This window comes from Aplysia californica, unplaced genomic scaffold, assembly GCF_000002075.1.
Source record: "Aplysia californica isolate F4 #8 unplaced genomic scaffold, AplCal3.0 scaffold00275, whole genome shotgun sequence".
Taxonomy (NCBI): Eukaryota; Metazoa; Mollusca; class Gastropoda; order Aplysiida; family Aplysiidae; genus Aplysia; species Aplysia californica.
The window spans coordinates 247507-263502 of NW_004797545.1; the positions used below are offsets into that span (position 1 = coordinate 247507).

Here is a 15996-nt window from a genome sequence, read left to right on the forward strand (position 1 = left end):
TCTTCACTGGCGCAGCCAGCGGGTGACGGATCGCAAGGATGTAGTAATGTAGATCTAGAGCACCGACTGGTTTAGAACAATTAGAAAAAGGGGGGGGGGGGGTGAAGGCCAGGGTTAGGTGGTGCGCTTGCATCAATTACACCAATGGCACCCCGCCACTGCGCTGGCCAATCGCGCGATGCGTTCTGCTTGTCTGCGCATGCCACAACCTCCTTACTCAGTCGCTCCGGCCTTCACCGTTGACCCACATGGGCTCTCCCATTCTTTGTTTGGCTAGTTCACCAACAAGTTTCTCAAATGGCGAGGTTTTGCATTATATATATATTTATGTATAATTGGCCTACGCACTGTGCACAGCAGCAGCAATATTCCGCTATAACTGACTCGCATGTTTGTCTGGTAATGTTATAGCAGTATTTTATTTACAAAGGTAAAGAAGAGAAAAAAACGGGGTTCTTAGAATAGTGTCTTAGTATCTTTATAACAGACTTCTCGTTTTTTCCGGACTCGTATAAGTGGACTCCACTGTACTTCTTTGACCTTGGCCCAGTGCATCTCCACCTCCATGTCTTCCTCACCAAGATCCGCCAAGGGTTGAAATCTGTTCCTCAACTGCAGTTGAAACTCCTGTTTCTTGTGTCCATCTAAAAGACTTACTTGGAACTTCATTCTTTTGGTTCCTGTTCTGGTTCCATGCTTTTTGAGACGAAGCTTGAGTTTTGCTAACAGCAGATGATGATCCGATCCAACGTCTGCCCCTCTCTGTACTTTGACATGGTGAGGGACAATTGATTAATTTCCTGGAATATGTTTAATGCTTTCAGTTGGAGGTACATAATTTCTTCTTTTTATTCTCTCCCAAAGGGCAATTTAAAACTGTAAAAGGCCAAAATGGCAGTCAAGATGAGCTGTCCAATAAAATATCCAGGACAACCAAGTGCCTCAAGAAAAAAAAACCCCACCTTGTGACAACACATGGCGAAACTTTGATTTTCTAGAAGAATGTGTTCAATCCACCCAAATAGTGAAACTTTTCCTCTTTTCTTTCACTCCCAAAAAGGCAATCAAAGTCAAAGCCTAAAGCCATGCAACTACTACTACTACTAGTGTAACTTTTCTTCTTTTTTCACTCCCAGAAAGGCAATCGAAGCCTCCATGGATAACCTTGAACATTTTAAGAAAGTAAGACAATACACACAACTTTCTAATTACTCTTACATTTACAGTGGAAACCTGATATAACCAGGGATGGTGGGACCAGAGAAAAAGTCATGTTATTATATCAGAAATGAAAGGGGAGTAAGCATTCGTGGACCAATCCAGTCGTATTTATTCATGGGTAATTTCCCTTGCCACAAGTAGTCTACGATGTGGCAGGGCTGCCCATGACGCATTTCGCCTACTTGCACCCAGGCTAAGGGCTAGATAGAGAAATCACAACACACCACAGCCCCCCCCCCCCTTTCTCTTTCTCTCTCTCAGTCTCCCTTCCTCCCTCTCTCTCTCTCTCTCCCCCTCCCTCCCTCTCTCTCCATCCCTCCCTCCCTCTCTCTTTCTCTCTCTCTCTCTCTCTCTCTCTCTCTCCACATTCTATTGTTAAGTTAACGAGCCTTTGTCCCTGTTACTGTGACAACGTATAAACTTATAATCGATCGGGCTCCGATGAGGCCCTATTATTGCCGATAACTTTTAATACAGACAAAGATTAGAAAAAAAGGGAATTTTAAAAGGGAATTTTAAAATTCCCTGTTAATATATTACCTGCTCCCTGTTATTATTACCAGTCCTGTTATATATGGTTTCCACTGTATTACGATTTGCTTTTGTCGATAACTCAAACGTCCTAGTGGCCATTGGCGCTCGTCGAGTGGGAGTGGCTTTGACGTGATTCAAAGGCTTAGACGCCGTCATACTGTCATTTAGGAGATTGAATCATGCAGATTTTGGTAGGTCAAAACCGCCTATGTCCAGTAACTTATGCAAGAAATCTTTTTCTCTTTAAAGTTAGTTACAGACCATGTAGGATTATATCTGAATTTCAGCTTCGCAGGTTCGAGCATAAAGAAATAAAGCAGTTTTTTTGCTTCTCCTGAAAAACTTGTCTCTTGACACTTAGGCGGTTGAATCACGCGGCTAGCAATAATATATGTGTCAAGGACACCGTAGACGTAGCCTACATTTCTTTTTTCTAAAACAGAAACAACAGAGGGAAGGACAAAAAGTAGAACCTACCTATGTCACCTTCCAACCCCCCGCAAACATGAAACAGTATTTTCTAACAATTTTTTTCAAAGCACTGAAAACACTCCCATTATCAAGATCATGCAAAAGTTTTAATATCAGGAAGGCATAAAGTAGGAAAAAAATATCATTCAAAACAGTACAGTTGTAGTAAGTAGGCTTAAGTGTATAAAATGTAAAAAAGGAAGAATTTATCTTACGTATACTGACTGCGATTAAAAAGTCGCCAGTCTTTATGAACACAATGTAAGAAAACAGCAAGCACATCGTATACTATGAACAATGAAATGAAATCCAGAACAACTGTAACAAAATGGTTAAACAGTATAATAAGTTTAACGCATCAATCTCTATTCCGTTGGCTGGGATGTAATTCCCAAACAGCTCGGAACTGGCCTGAAATATCTGTTTCCATCGTTTTATGCAAGAAAAATTCAGAAATTATGCAAACTGAGCCCAAAAATGTGAAATTATGCGATTCTGTTAATTTTAACAAAGACTGATTATAAAGGAAAATAATCAGAAATGATACAAAAAATGATCAAATTTTGCTAAATTATGCGGGGTGCATAAAACCACGAGGACAGATATATGTGAGGCATCGTGGTGAAATCAGGTGCTCGTCAAAATAATGACATCAAAGTAATCAGAACTCTTTTTTAGCTGACGGACAATTTTTTTCTAATTTTCTTTTTTTGGGCTCAATATCTTGTCTGGCCATTTAAAAACAAACATTGATTAAAGGCACAAAAGATGTAAATTTTCCATTTCCAATTACTCTCAGGCTATGGAAGTTACCAAATTTTGACGGCCATTTTCTCGCTAATTTTACCTGACACCACACAACCCTGACCTCCTTCAATCGCAAATATTTTGACTTCCCTTCAACATAGATGAATCTTTTCTTCACCGAAAGGGAGGAAAATGAACAAGTGCTAAGATGATACCAGTAAAAATGCCCAAAAAATTAACGAACGCTTGATTCCGCTACATCGTGACAATAGGTAGGCCTACCGTATACAAAAACATAACAGTGAACACAAAAATATGAGCCCTGAAAGGGTACGTAGGGTCAATCCTTTTGTATGGAAACAACTCTAAACAGGGACACAAAGAGAAGACTGAAGGCAGCCGAAAGGTGGTATTTAAGGAGAATGCTCAGAATCTCATGGACAGAGGGGAAAACAAAGAGAAGAGCTCAACATGGCAGGTTGTGAACCATCAGAAAAAGGCAATCGAGATTCTTTGGCAACATAAAAATAGATAAAATTGACCAGAGAAACTGTTACTATGTGGAAAGACAGAGGAAAAGAAGAGTAGAGAAAGAAAAAAAAAACCCAACATACACAGACCACGGGAGCAGATTTGAAACGAATAAAACGAAGGTCAAAGAGAAAAACAGGGCAGATCAAGAAGACGGACAAAAGTAAAGAATGGGGTGCCAAGATCGTCAATGTCTGCCCCAGACCTGACACCTGAAAAAGAACAATACAAGTAATACAGTTGACTCTGCCTTGTGTCGAAATCGTTTGGGTTGAACTTCAGATGAGTTAGGGGGGGGGGTTCACTCGCCCAACGACATCAGCTCATTCGTAGTCGACCGAGACAACTGTAGTTAAACAGGGACACATCAAGACGTATGATACTGTTTGGCTAATATAATATAGTAGGTGCCACCGCATATGAAGGAAAAGTCAACATGAAAATGAGTCAACAACTCGTGCTAGTGTCTGTGATGTAGCGCTTACACGAGCTTAGCCAACACATGCAGGAGGCCTGAGTCGATTCCCAAGAGGGGAGAATTTTTACTGAGAATCTAATTCTAATTCTTTCTGCTGGGATGCTGTATATTATTTTCTCTCTCAGCCCGAGTTAGCATTGCCAGATAGGGTCGAAGGCAGACTCCTAAATAACCTACTAAATGTGTCACACAGCAGAGGAACCAAGCACCTGTCAATTTTCGGGGGTTACTGATACCATCTTAAAGCCGGATTATTTGCCTTGCTTTTGACCAAAACAAAAGTTATCTATCATCTTGAATAGCTGTTGAGATATTTGCAATTGAAGGAGGTGGGGGTCGTTGGTGTCAGTGGTAAATTAAACACGAAAATGGCCTCCAAAGTTTGGTGACTGCAAAAGCTTGAGTGCCCTTGGAAACCGCAAATACATTTTTTATGCCTTTAATCAATGCTTTTGGTTGAGAACCATAGATTAGATATATGGGGTATATCATAGAAGCAAAAACAATAAATTGGCAAAAATATATTATTAATCCACATACAGGAAAAAGAGGCTAAAACAGCACCTGGACATGGATGGCTGGTACCTCTATAAATAAATCATTGATGGTCAAGGTCAATCAATGTTTTTCTAACAACAAAAAATCCACCAAAAAAAGTTGATTCTAAATCGACATAAAATAAAAGGTTTAGAAAAAAAAAATCGCTCACTCAACGGGCTGGAAAACCATTTTTCACAAATTTCCTTACTTTTTTTTAAGTGCCTGATTTCACCGTGATGCAACACAAATTGGGTTTTAAAAACGTTACATTTTTTTTTAAAGATTTGATTTAAAATAATAATCACATACATGAATTAGTGGAACATGCTGTTGAAAAAGCAAACATTCTTTTTGCACTGCAACGTAACAACCCAATAAGATTTTTAAATCTTCACGAAAACATCTTTCCAATATTTAGACTTCACCAGTAATTTCAAGTCTCATTTAGATAAGGCTGAAGTCCGTCATGGCCTCTAAATGGACAATAGTAAAAATGTACTTTTTAAGTAAAAATATGTAAATACGCCAATAATACAAAAGTGCATTGGACTATAAAACTATACAGTATTTTTTAAAAATATATATAATATATTGGTGATATATTTATCATGCATACTGATCATACTAGACTAACTTTTTTTTTAAGGCACAGGCTCGATAAAAGGCAAGAGCAGGTACAGTGGAACTCCGTTTGAACAAACTCAGATTCAACGAAAGGAGTTAAATCCCTGGGTACTTTATTCAGGGTTGGTGATTTTTTTGATTTTTTAAATAAAAATTTAAAAAATCTATTTTTTTTATTTAAATCAGATTTTTTAAATTTAAATCAGATTTTTTTTATTTAAAAAAAAAATGTTGACACAGTTTGGGATTTTTGGTGGCTAAAAGTATGTTCTTTTAGTGCAGAATGACTTGTCTTTATTTTAACTAATGATTAATATAAGCAACTGCAAAAGAAAGCCTTAATCTGCTATTATCAGTGAATTATGGCTACAGACAAAAAATGAAGAAAATGTCAGTCTAAAAGGAAAGGGGGGGAGGGGGCAATTATACATAGATAAACTTGTATTTTATTACAGTGTGCATGTGTGTGTGTGCATGCTTGTGTTTGTCTAAAAAGAAAAAGAAAATGCTAATTTCAATTATGAAAAAAAAGCAAATTGAATACTGTATTTATTTACTACTTACAGTGACAGGGGGGAAAGCAGATTTTTAAGCATGATTATATTAGTCTACTAAACCTTATATCTGTTTTATAAAACCAAGGAAAGGAATTCTGAATGTTTAAAGACGTAAAAACAATACATTTTTTAAAAGTGATTTAAATCACTGAGGTTTATTTTTAAAATCAAGTTGATTTAAATTTTGAAAAATCAACTGATTTAAATCGACGTGATTTAAATCAACCCAACCCTGGTTTTCAATTATGAAAAGAAAGAAAATTGAATACTGTATTATTTTACAGTGACAGGGGGGAAAGCAGACTTTTAAGCATGATTATATTAGTCTACTAAACCTATCTGTTAAATAAAACCAAGGAAAGGAATTCTGAATGTTTAAATATGTAAAAACAGAATATATTTTTTTTAAAGTGATTTAAATCACAAAATCAAGTTGATTAAAATAAAAAAAATCAACTGATTTAAATTAACCCAGCTCTGATTTCTTATGGGAATAAAAGTAAATTGAATACTGTATTATTTTACAGTGAAAGGGGGGAAAGCAGACTTTTAAGCATGATTATATTAGTGTACTAAACCTTATATCTGTTTTATGAAACCTAGGAAAGGAATTCTGAATGTTGAAATATGTAAAAACTGAATAAAAATAAATTTAAAAAAAAGTGATTTAAATCACTGATTTTTTTTTTTTAATCAAGTTGATTTAAATTTTTAAAATCAACTGATTTAAATCAACCTGATTTAAATCAACCCAACCCTGACTTTATTCACAATATCAATAAAAATAACTTTGATTCAACAAACACATTTAGCAGGCTCGGATTCAACGAAGTCGCTTGCAGGGCGAAATGCTTCTTATGCGAGCAATCAGCGGCCTCCTTTCATACCAACACAATGCGTTGTTAGCACCCACTTATGTCTTAGCGTGTGTCATGGTCGGACGAGCGGCCAGCACACGTACAACGTGTGACTGTGTGTGCATATGTCAGGGAGGATGGAGAGTTGGGGTACAAGCCATCTGGGCGTGGAACATCAGTTATAGAGATAAAAACGAGACACACCAGCTGTTGATCAATATTACAATGGTAAGCTAATCTTGACATAGATCTATGCAATGAATTGCAAACTGGACTGTGGAATCAAATGTTGCCCTAAGCTAGGCTCTACACACCAATATAACTTGTTAGGCAAACAATACGTTATCTAGAAGTTAGATGACACAGGCGTGCATTTGAATGAATTGGCCCTTTTCCACCATGTGTGCTTGGAAAGAGTTCAGAGTATTTTTCTGGAATTTTCCAGCACTTCTTCGGTATCAAAGAAACTAAAATGCTTCTTATTTGAAACTAAACTACCTTTGGTTGATAAAATCGAATACATTGTATATTACTTGCTCGATGCCAGTAATTATCAAGATTTATCTACACCAAAACCTTATGTTTGCTATACATACACGAAGATTCAACTAAATTGAAGGTTAGGCCCGATGACTTCATTGAATCTGAGTTCCACTGTACATAGAAAATTGTGTAATAGAGCCTGAGGACAGACTTTTCAAAACTTCTACAAGTGCTGAATACTTAACAGAACTAAATTTTCAAGTAAAAACAAATTAAAGTACAATAACAAAGGGGTAGAAAACTTTTCAGAGAAGCAAAATAACTCTGAAATCACCGCTGCAACAACAATCCCTCCCTGCCAGTATACCTGAAAAAAAGTAACAAGACCCTTCTTCCGCAGCTGCCACAACACACAATAGTAGGTGGTTGGTGGGCGCTCTGGTATATGGTTTGCCCCTTCTTTCCTATCAAACATGTATCATCCTTATTAAAAATCTCTCCTCTTTCCTTTCTTTCTATGCTGCTCTCTAGTAAAACCTCTGATCTTTGTCACTTATATGACCTTCTATCTGTGTTACAAGAGCTGTAAAGCTTTAACTAAAACTAAAACAAACACATAGCTTGTATAAAACACCACCCACTCAGACCTGGTTTGTCCAGGCAGACATGGTTGAAAAAAAAGCAGCCCCTCTCCTAAATGATCCAGATTATGTTAAAATAAGAACAATCCAACAACATTCTCAGGTTCACAGATGACTCGCACCCAAATAACAAGAATAATAGACCAGGGTACATTTAGTCAATTAATTAAACATTATGAATGTTTTTATATCTATCTGCTAATTAAAGTACTTGAAAAATTGTTAACGATTTCAATTTCAAAGGGCAAAATTCCATAGTTCTGGATAAGGGACATAACAATTGGTCATTTTTTCATTGCAAATTTCTCTGGTGATGTCCCATAATCAAGAAAGATGAGGCGGGAGAAAAGGAACATACTGGAGGTGCATAGGTCTGGCCACCTGAAAAGTGACAGTTTGCGGAGGGCCAACTACCCGACCCAGTAAAAAAGGAAAGTTATAGAAACACAAACAAACATGCCTTATAATTTTTCCATCTTGGGAGACGGAGGATCTTCTGCATCAGCAGGAACAATGAAGGACAGCGGACAAAGCCGAAAGGACTCTTCTGACCCGAAACCCTCTCCGTTGAACAAGTCTCTCCGGATTGCGTCGTGGAATGTTCGCACCTTGTATAACAGTCACGGAAATGGATGTACAGAAAAGTGGGAAGACGTGGAGTGAAATCAAGCGACTAGCCCAGGATAGGGAAAGGTGGAGAGTGTTTGTTCGTGGCCTATATCCTGACCCAGGGTGAGAAAGGCAATGATGATGACTTGGTGGACAGTGGCAACAAAAAGTATTGAGCGCTTCTTTTCTCAGGTGAGATTGGAATCTTGTGAGTCAACAGAATCTTTTACTTTAAGGCCCACACGGCTTTGAAAGAAAGGAAAGTACAATCTACAACAACAAGCTACACTTTTCTCCTGGTTATGTCCTAAACAGATACATCAACTCAACTGTATGGAGGTACACAACAACATAATAATACTGTGCACTCTGTTGGCAGTTTCTTCTCTACCAGTTATGGGATCTGGGTTGTGGTAACTCTCACGCCTTTTCATAATATCTTGTTCGGACCACTACCTGCCTACTGTTTAAACCTTGAGACAAGACCACATTCCCTACAATATAAGGTGGGTAGCTTATTTTATTTTTTTTTTTCAAAAAGGTTCTAACTTCAACAACACCAACAACCAAAACAAACTAAAAACGGATGAAACAGAGTACAATAAATCATTTAAAAAGGTTTGGACAAATGTGGAAAGGAAAACAAAGAGTATTAAAAATATTGTGGCCAGTCTCGTTAACGTACACCCTTTAACAGGAGTATCAGTGCAAAACTGCACAACTGCCTGGCCAATGAAGTTAATCTTTTAGCTTTTCCATCTCAGTTTCTCGTGATGAGCCAACCATCAGATGCTGACCCAGAGCACTAGTGACCAAGGGATCGTTGTGTTCTTTACTCATCAGAAGCAGGAAGGACAGGTCCAGAGACAGAGTGGACCCTCCGTCGGTCAGACTGTCTCGGCAGGTGCCAAAAACGAGGCGGGACAGCCAGGTTACCAGACTAAGGAAGTCAACCACAAACAAGATGATCAGGTAGGCCAACACCGCTGTGAGGAGAGCGTGGTATCCCTGCAACAAATCTCCAATAGGTCGCACATTACGTCCATCGTCAAGACTCGACAGCAGTGCTGCAGAGCTAGGGTCATAGCTGAACATACATTGGACAGTCCAAATCTGGACTGATTGTAACTGGCGAATTTTAAAATCGCAGAGGAACATTATGTCATTTTCATACTGGTAATGTGCGGGGGAAGCCAAAACATCGGAATAGGAGACATCAGGCTCAGAGACATTCCTGACGTTTCTGTCTTTCAGATCATTTAGTTCCGGCAGCAGTACAACTCCGAGAGCAGTAAGCTCACACACCACTACCAAGCACATCAAAAACTTGAAGATCAAATAGGCTAGACCAACACCACGAGACGCCCCTGCGGCTACTTTTGCAGCACGGGCGAGATCAGAGTGAAATTGCCGGCGACTGCTTGCATCCAGCATCAACCCCTGCCGAGCTGAGTCAAGAGTCTGCTCAACGTTGAGGGCTCCACAACTGGACATCAAGCACCACAAGAGATGTGGAAGCCTCAGACATATCGCAAACACAAATAGCAATAAAGGAACTGTAACCGCCACAAAAAAATAAGAGTCAGCTCTAGCCTCAGAACTCTGCCCTGTTTGGCGTGTTGGACGCTGGGTTGTCTGGTCACTCATCTCGTTCCTTCCTGTTATTATATCTTCAGGCTTAACATAGTGATCATCAAAACGGTCAAATGTAGGAGGAAGGTTATCCATGTTCAAGTACAGTGACCTACTAGCATTCCCACTCTTTACTACAGTATTCAAAGCCGCAGCACACTTTTCATTCGCAAATTTAACATATGCATTAGTAAACTCTATTGGGGTCCAACATGTTGCTCTGTATGTTGGGAGTTTGGGTTCACTGGTGTCCGCAGAGGGGCGAGTTGAGACTGGATCAGGTAAAGCTAGAGAGCCGATGGCAGGACTGAGAGGCAGAAGCCAAGTGGTTAAGGCCAAAGCTAAGAGAAGCAAGACTGACCAGATATGGTTGTAGCGGTCCACAGAATCTTCTGACAGCGAGCGGCGAAAGAAGCCCATGGCTCAGCAGTTAAAACCTAGATCTGTTGAAAGGAAAGAGATGCACACTTTACAATTCACATAGTACAGTGTAATGAATGGAATGAACGTCCAAAAATAGAGGAGAATATCTACCACAAGATCAAATATTACAGAAAATAAAGCACTTAACTTAATTATCATGAATGGAGTACAACACAGTATAACATGGATAGCTCGAATTCACCGGGACCGGCCTCAGCAGGGATACGCACTTCGAGGGATTTCTTACAAAGAGAGGGAAGAAGAAAAAAAATGGACCGCAAGCATAGTTCGATGGAAGTGTGATTTTGAGCCTTCTGTGTTCGACCTATCCGTGTTTATACTGTATTTCAACTTCAGCAAATATCATTTACTTCTTTTTCATATTCTCCGGAGTTTCTAATTTTAAAATGATGTTAGAACTGGTAACAGAAAACCAGAAAATAAATAAAACGCCATGTTGCGATTAGCACCTGTGCTAAATGAAACGCTGAGTGTTAGCCTAGGCTATATGAAGCTTATCTACCTTTCATTGTTGGAAGTTCTGATGGCCAAAGTGACAGCGCATCTGCGTTTGAAGCCAAACCATTATTTTATGAGCGTGGGTTCGATCCCGGACCTGGAAATTGGGTTTTTTTTGGTGGGTTTTTTTGTCCTCTTCTCGACAGACCAACAAATTTTCCCCTCAAAATAGATCAATAACTTGCTGCTTTGTAGTTTTGTCCCCAAGAGGAGCTCTGTACAAAGTAGGCCTTAGTATACTTTTCCTTTGACCAATTTAGGCCTGCTTAAAGTTCAATAGATCTATTTGCTTTCCTTGGTGTGAGTCTAATTTTTTTATTTTTTTTATTTCAGGCTCAGGAGAAGAAAAAAAAATCTTTAGGGACCGGGATTCGCCGCCACGCTAACGCTTGGTCCTTGGAAGCACTGAACATTAGATTTAGATCTAGATCTAGAATCTAAGCCTAGTGAACGTAGACAGCTAGTGTATACATTCTCTAGGCCTAACTTAAAGAGATACTATTTTTAGGTAAATCTAGATCAAGATCTAGAATCTACTGTATGACGACACTGCAGATAGGAAGCGTCTTTCGACTTACTTGCTCAAACTCAAAACTCAAATAATTATGATTATGAGAGACGAACAAGACTACTTCTAGAGATCTTCTAGTCTACTTTTGTGCAAACAATGTCAGAAACAATTGTCAGAATCTAGATTTCTCTAGAATCTTGATTTTAGACTGGAAGTGGAAGGACTTCCGTTTGTAACGAGCGACCACCCCATCAAACACAATTAAGAAGAGACCTAACTCTAACCCTGGCACTCCTGTACAATTGCGGTCGCCGTTAGATCTAGCACCGGTAGGTAAGCAAAGACTTACTGGATATCGATACTTTTATTTAAATATAGGTATCGATGATTTATCTGTAAACAAAGATAGTAATAATAAGATTGGCCACTCAGCCAAAGAAGTGTCTTCCGGATGTTCGCTCTTTGCTTCAGATGGCGCTGCAGTCTGTTTTGAAGCTCTCTTTCGTTTCTCCAGAAGAAGAACAGGAATAGCACCTCCTTGCGGGCGCAGATCGACTGCTGTTCATCAGTCGTTCGGTTTCGTTCAGTGCGGAGTTTTAGGGTTTATTTTAAATTTTAATGATAATGACCTTTGCCTTTCATTCCAAAGTCAGATTAAAAACGAAGAAAACAGTCACCCCTTCCTCCGGAAGAGGTTTTTTGTCAGCGTAACCATTTTAAAAAAGCGTTCTTCCTAAATTTGAATTCTTATTTATTCAAAAACTTGTTAGTTTCACTTTGATTTTTTTTCACACAAGTTGGGTAATTCTGTTCGCAAAGGGTGCGCATTTGTGAAGAGGGCGCCACCAAATTTTGAAGACACTTTTTTAATTGACTCAAAGAGAGGAGTGGCCCATCTTGTTGTACTATCTTTGCTGTAAATCTAGCTTACTAAATGAGCAGTAAAATTTCACTATTATTTAACAAGGCAAGGGGGGGGGGGGGTTTCAGGGGGGGGCTTGCCCCCAACCAGGAAAAACATTCGGGGCCCCCCCGGCCCCCCTGAATTTGAATTTGATTTTTCGCAATTAGTTAGGTTCGGTTGACTCTATAGGCCTATCCGCACGAGCATTAAAAAGTAATCGTTTAGACCAGAAGTAATCGTTGGTGGGGTCAAAATGAGTGTATCCCTAAACGGGACAGCAATTATTGTACAGGAGTGCCCTGACCCTGACCCTAACCCTACCCCAGCAATTGTTTACTTTCTCGCGTTTAATTCCTGACGCGCCTAGATATATATCTAAATCTAGATCTAGACCAGAGACATCCGCCCCTGAGCGCGACCAGTTCCCTATTTTTCCTTCTGTGCAGTTCATGCGCAATCTGTTTTATTAGAGTTACTTGCCTTGTCTAGCTAGTTCCACTTTTGGTCAAAACTTTTACGAGAACGTCAGTCGTCTTGCTAGTCTAGTGCAGCAGTCGAGTTCGAAGTGATGGCCATTGAGCCATTGAATTCATAGAGTTCAGAATGGTCCCACATTACACGGAAGTCCTCCCTGGGAATAAAACGCCATCTCTGAAAGTAAACAATTACCCCTGCCCCTAAACCTCAATTCTGCTCCGTCTCATAGGCCTAGTGGTCGTTCGTCGTTACGGAAGTCCTCCCCTAGATTCTAGATCTAGAATCTAGATTTTAGATCTAGAATCTAGATATAAGATCTTATATCTAGAATCTAGAATCTACTCAATTTACAAGCAAGAATAAAACACAATTTCACCATTACTTACCACCTCTTCTTGATTTCTAGCGATGGCGATGCTAGGCCTGCGCCCCCCACTGCCACTGCCTAGACAACAAACCGAGCGGACAGTTCTAATCTAGTGGTAGGCTGTCAGGGTCAGCAGCCTGTCTACTGTCAAGTGTCTGTGCGTCACCACAGGTCGGTCGTCACTCGTCACGAACTGTGACCGACGGTTCGTTCGTGAGTTAGGTCCCGTCAAAGATAGAATCTAGATTCTAGTACAAGACTAGATCTATCTTTGCTTGGCATCATCCGCAATGATAGTACACTATCTTTGTCATCCGTCATCCACAGTGAGTACTGGACATCGATACTGATTTAAATATTCGGCATCAAAGTTTTACAAGGAATGTTTTATGAAAACGAGAGCGCGAGATGCCCTGGTATCAGTAGTCTACAAAATGAACTGTAAAATTTCTAATATAAGTATAGGGGGGGGGGTAATTAATAATTATGCAATTTGATCTAAGTTTGATATATTCTACTCTAAGGTATTGAATAAACGGGGGCTAGGGTAGGAATAATGTCAACGAGAGGGTCGTTGGACAAGTTGTCCAAAATTAAAATGAACGGGGAGGGGCACATTCAACCCCATACCCCTGTACTAGTAGGAACAAATCTGTTTCATTTCTCCTTCAGTGAATAAAAGAACGAGAGATTATAACATTTTAGTGATTTTGGTAAAACTGTGACAACTTTTCGTCGGTCAAGGCAAGCTGGAAAATAATAAACGGGGGATATTGAGTAAGAGAGCAGGGGGTGGGGGTGCCCAAAAAGACTGAAAATTAATGAGAGTGGTGGGGGGGGCGCTTATTCGATCGATACCACCTATATTTTTTATAGTATAGCCTAGGCAAGTTCAGGCCCTTGGCCTATCTGCATGCGTGTCAAAAAGTAATCGTTTAGAACCAGAAGTAGTCGTCAGCGGGGTCAAAGCAAAGATAGTGAATAACAAGATGGGCCACTCAGCCAAAAAAGTGTCCGCAGGAAGTATGCTCTTTGCTTCAGATGGCGCTGCAGTCTGTTTTGAAGCTCTCTTTCGTTTTTCCAGAAGAAGAATAGGAATAACACGTCCTTGCGTGCGCAGATCGACTGCTGTTCATCAGCAGTTCGGGTACGTTCAGTGCGGAGTTTTAGGGTTTTTTGTTTTAATGACCTCTCGCCTTTCATTCTAAAGTCAAATTAATCGAAGAAAACCATCACCCTTTTCTCCGGAAGAGGTTTTTTGTCAGCGTAACCATTTTAAAAACGTTTTCTTCCGTAATTTATCCCAAAACTTGCTAGTTTCACTTTCATTTTTTAAAACTCAAGTAGGGTAACTCAGTTCGCAAAAGTGCGCTTTTGTGAAGAGGGCGCCACCAAATTTTGAGGACACTTTTTTAAATGGCTCAAAGAGAGAAGTGGCCCATCTTGTTATGTACTATCATTGGTCAAAGCAAAGATAGTTGTACTATCATTGGTCAAAGCGAATCTAGATCATCCCCCAAACTGGACACACTAGGCTACCACATTCTTTTAAAAGAGGCCAAGGTTACCGTCGTGCTTTCGTGCGCGCTCAGGCCTTGAGATCTTGGACTAGCCTATCTGAGCTAGCCTAGGCCTAGGAAAAGCTTTTCTTCGTTGACACTGCGATGCGAACGCGAAGAAACGGTCGGTCGGAGTTGAAGGGCGGCGGTGGCTGCAGGCAGATCTGAACAGGGGGTCTTTTCTTTTTTATTTAGATTTACTAGATTCGAGATCGAGAGGTCAAGGACAGGGCTGGATTGAACCAGAGAGGGTTTACAGTAATAGAGAGGTGGCACTCATGGTGGCGCTCCATAACAACAGTGCACTGTTTCGCGTATCGCCCGGCTCGGGGCGCGAAAACACTTTAGCGCGGTGATCGCTGCCACGGCGATGCTCAGGGATGCTGTCATGTCATGACAAAATGTAGTACCGTTTGTAGTTAGTTCACTAGGTTACTAGGCCTTTAACAAAGAAGGAGGCCTGTGATTTCTATCGCATATTTTAGGCAACCCCCTGCCTTCATCGGCCATAAACTGTAAGACTTGTTTTTGGCTTAAGTTAACATAATACAATGTATTCTAATAAACAAATAGACGCAGATACATTACTTCGTCTCAATAGATCTGAAAAAATAATATCACCGTAATTGAAGGAATAATGGGTTTAATTTTCAGCAAGTCTACCCGTTCTCCAGTGTCCCTCTGTCATCTCTCTCTCCCTCTCTGTCTGTCTGTCTGTCTGTCTGTCTGTCTGTCTGTCTGTCTGTCTGTCTGTCTGTCTTTTTCTCTCCCTGTCTCTTTCTCTCTCTCCCTGTCTCTCTTTCTCCCCCTATCTCCCTATGTCTACTTGTCTGTCTACCTGTCCGTCTGTCTGTCTGTCTGTCTGTCTGTCTGTCTGTCTGTCTCTTTATCTCTCTCTCTATCTATCTATCTATCTATCTATCTATCTATCTATCTATCTATCTATCTATCTATCTATCTCTCTGTCTCCATTTCTCTGTCTCTCTTTCTCCCCACTCTCGCTCTGTCTATATGTCTGTCTGTCAATCTGTTTCTCAGTCTCTGTTCCTGTCTGTCTGTCTGTCTCTCGGTATCTATCTCTGTCTGTCTGTCTGTCTGTCTGTCTGTCTCTCTCTCTCTCTCTCTCTCTCTCTCTCTCTCTCTCTCTCTCTCTTTCTCTTTTTTCCTCCCTGCCTCTCTCATGCTCTTCCTGTGTATCTCTAGGTTTTTCTCTTTTCTTCCCCTTCTCTCGCTCTTTTTCTGTGTTTGTATGAGTGTGAGTGTGTGTATGTGTGAGTGTGAGTGTGTGTGTGTGTGTGTGTGTGTGTGTGA

General features: G+C 40.1%; 1 protein-coding gene across 2 annotated transcripts; it reads right to left on the reverse strand.

Moving 5' to 3' along the window:
• Positions 1-8811: 8811 nt before the first annotated feature.
• Positions 8812-13267, reverse strand: LOC100533215 (pannexin 9; the record flags this gene model as incomplete). 2 transcript variants are annotated; one of them, XM_013084146.2, is given in 2 exon segments in its annotated part: positions 8812-10368; positions 13146-13267. In XM_013084146.2, a coding segment is annotated over 1 exon segment (1314 nt). In that variant the 3' UTR covers positions 8812-9031.
• Between the last annotated feature and the right edge of the window lie 2729 nt (positions 13268-15996).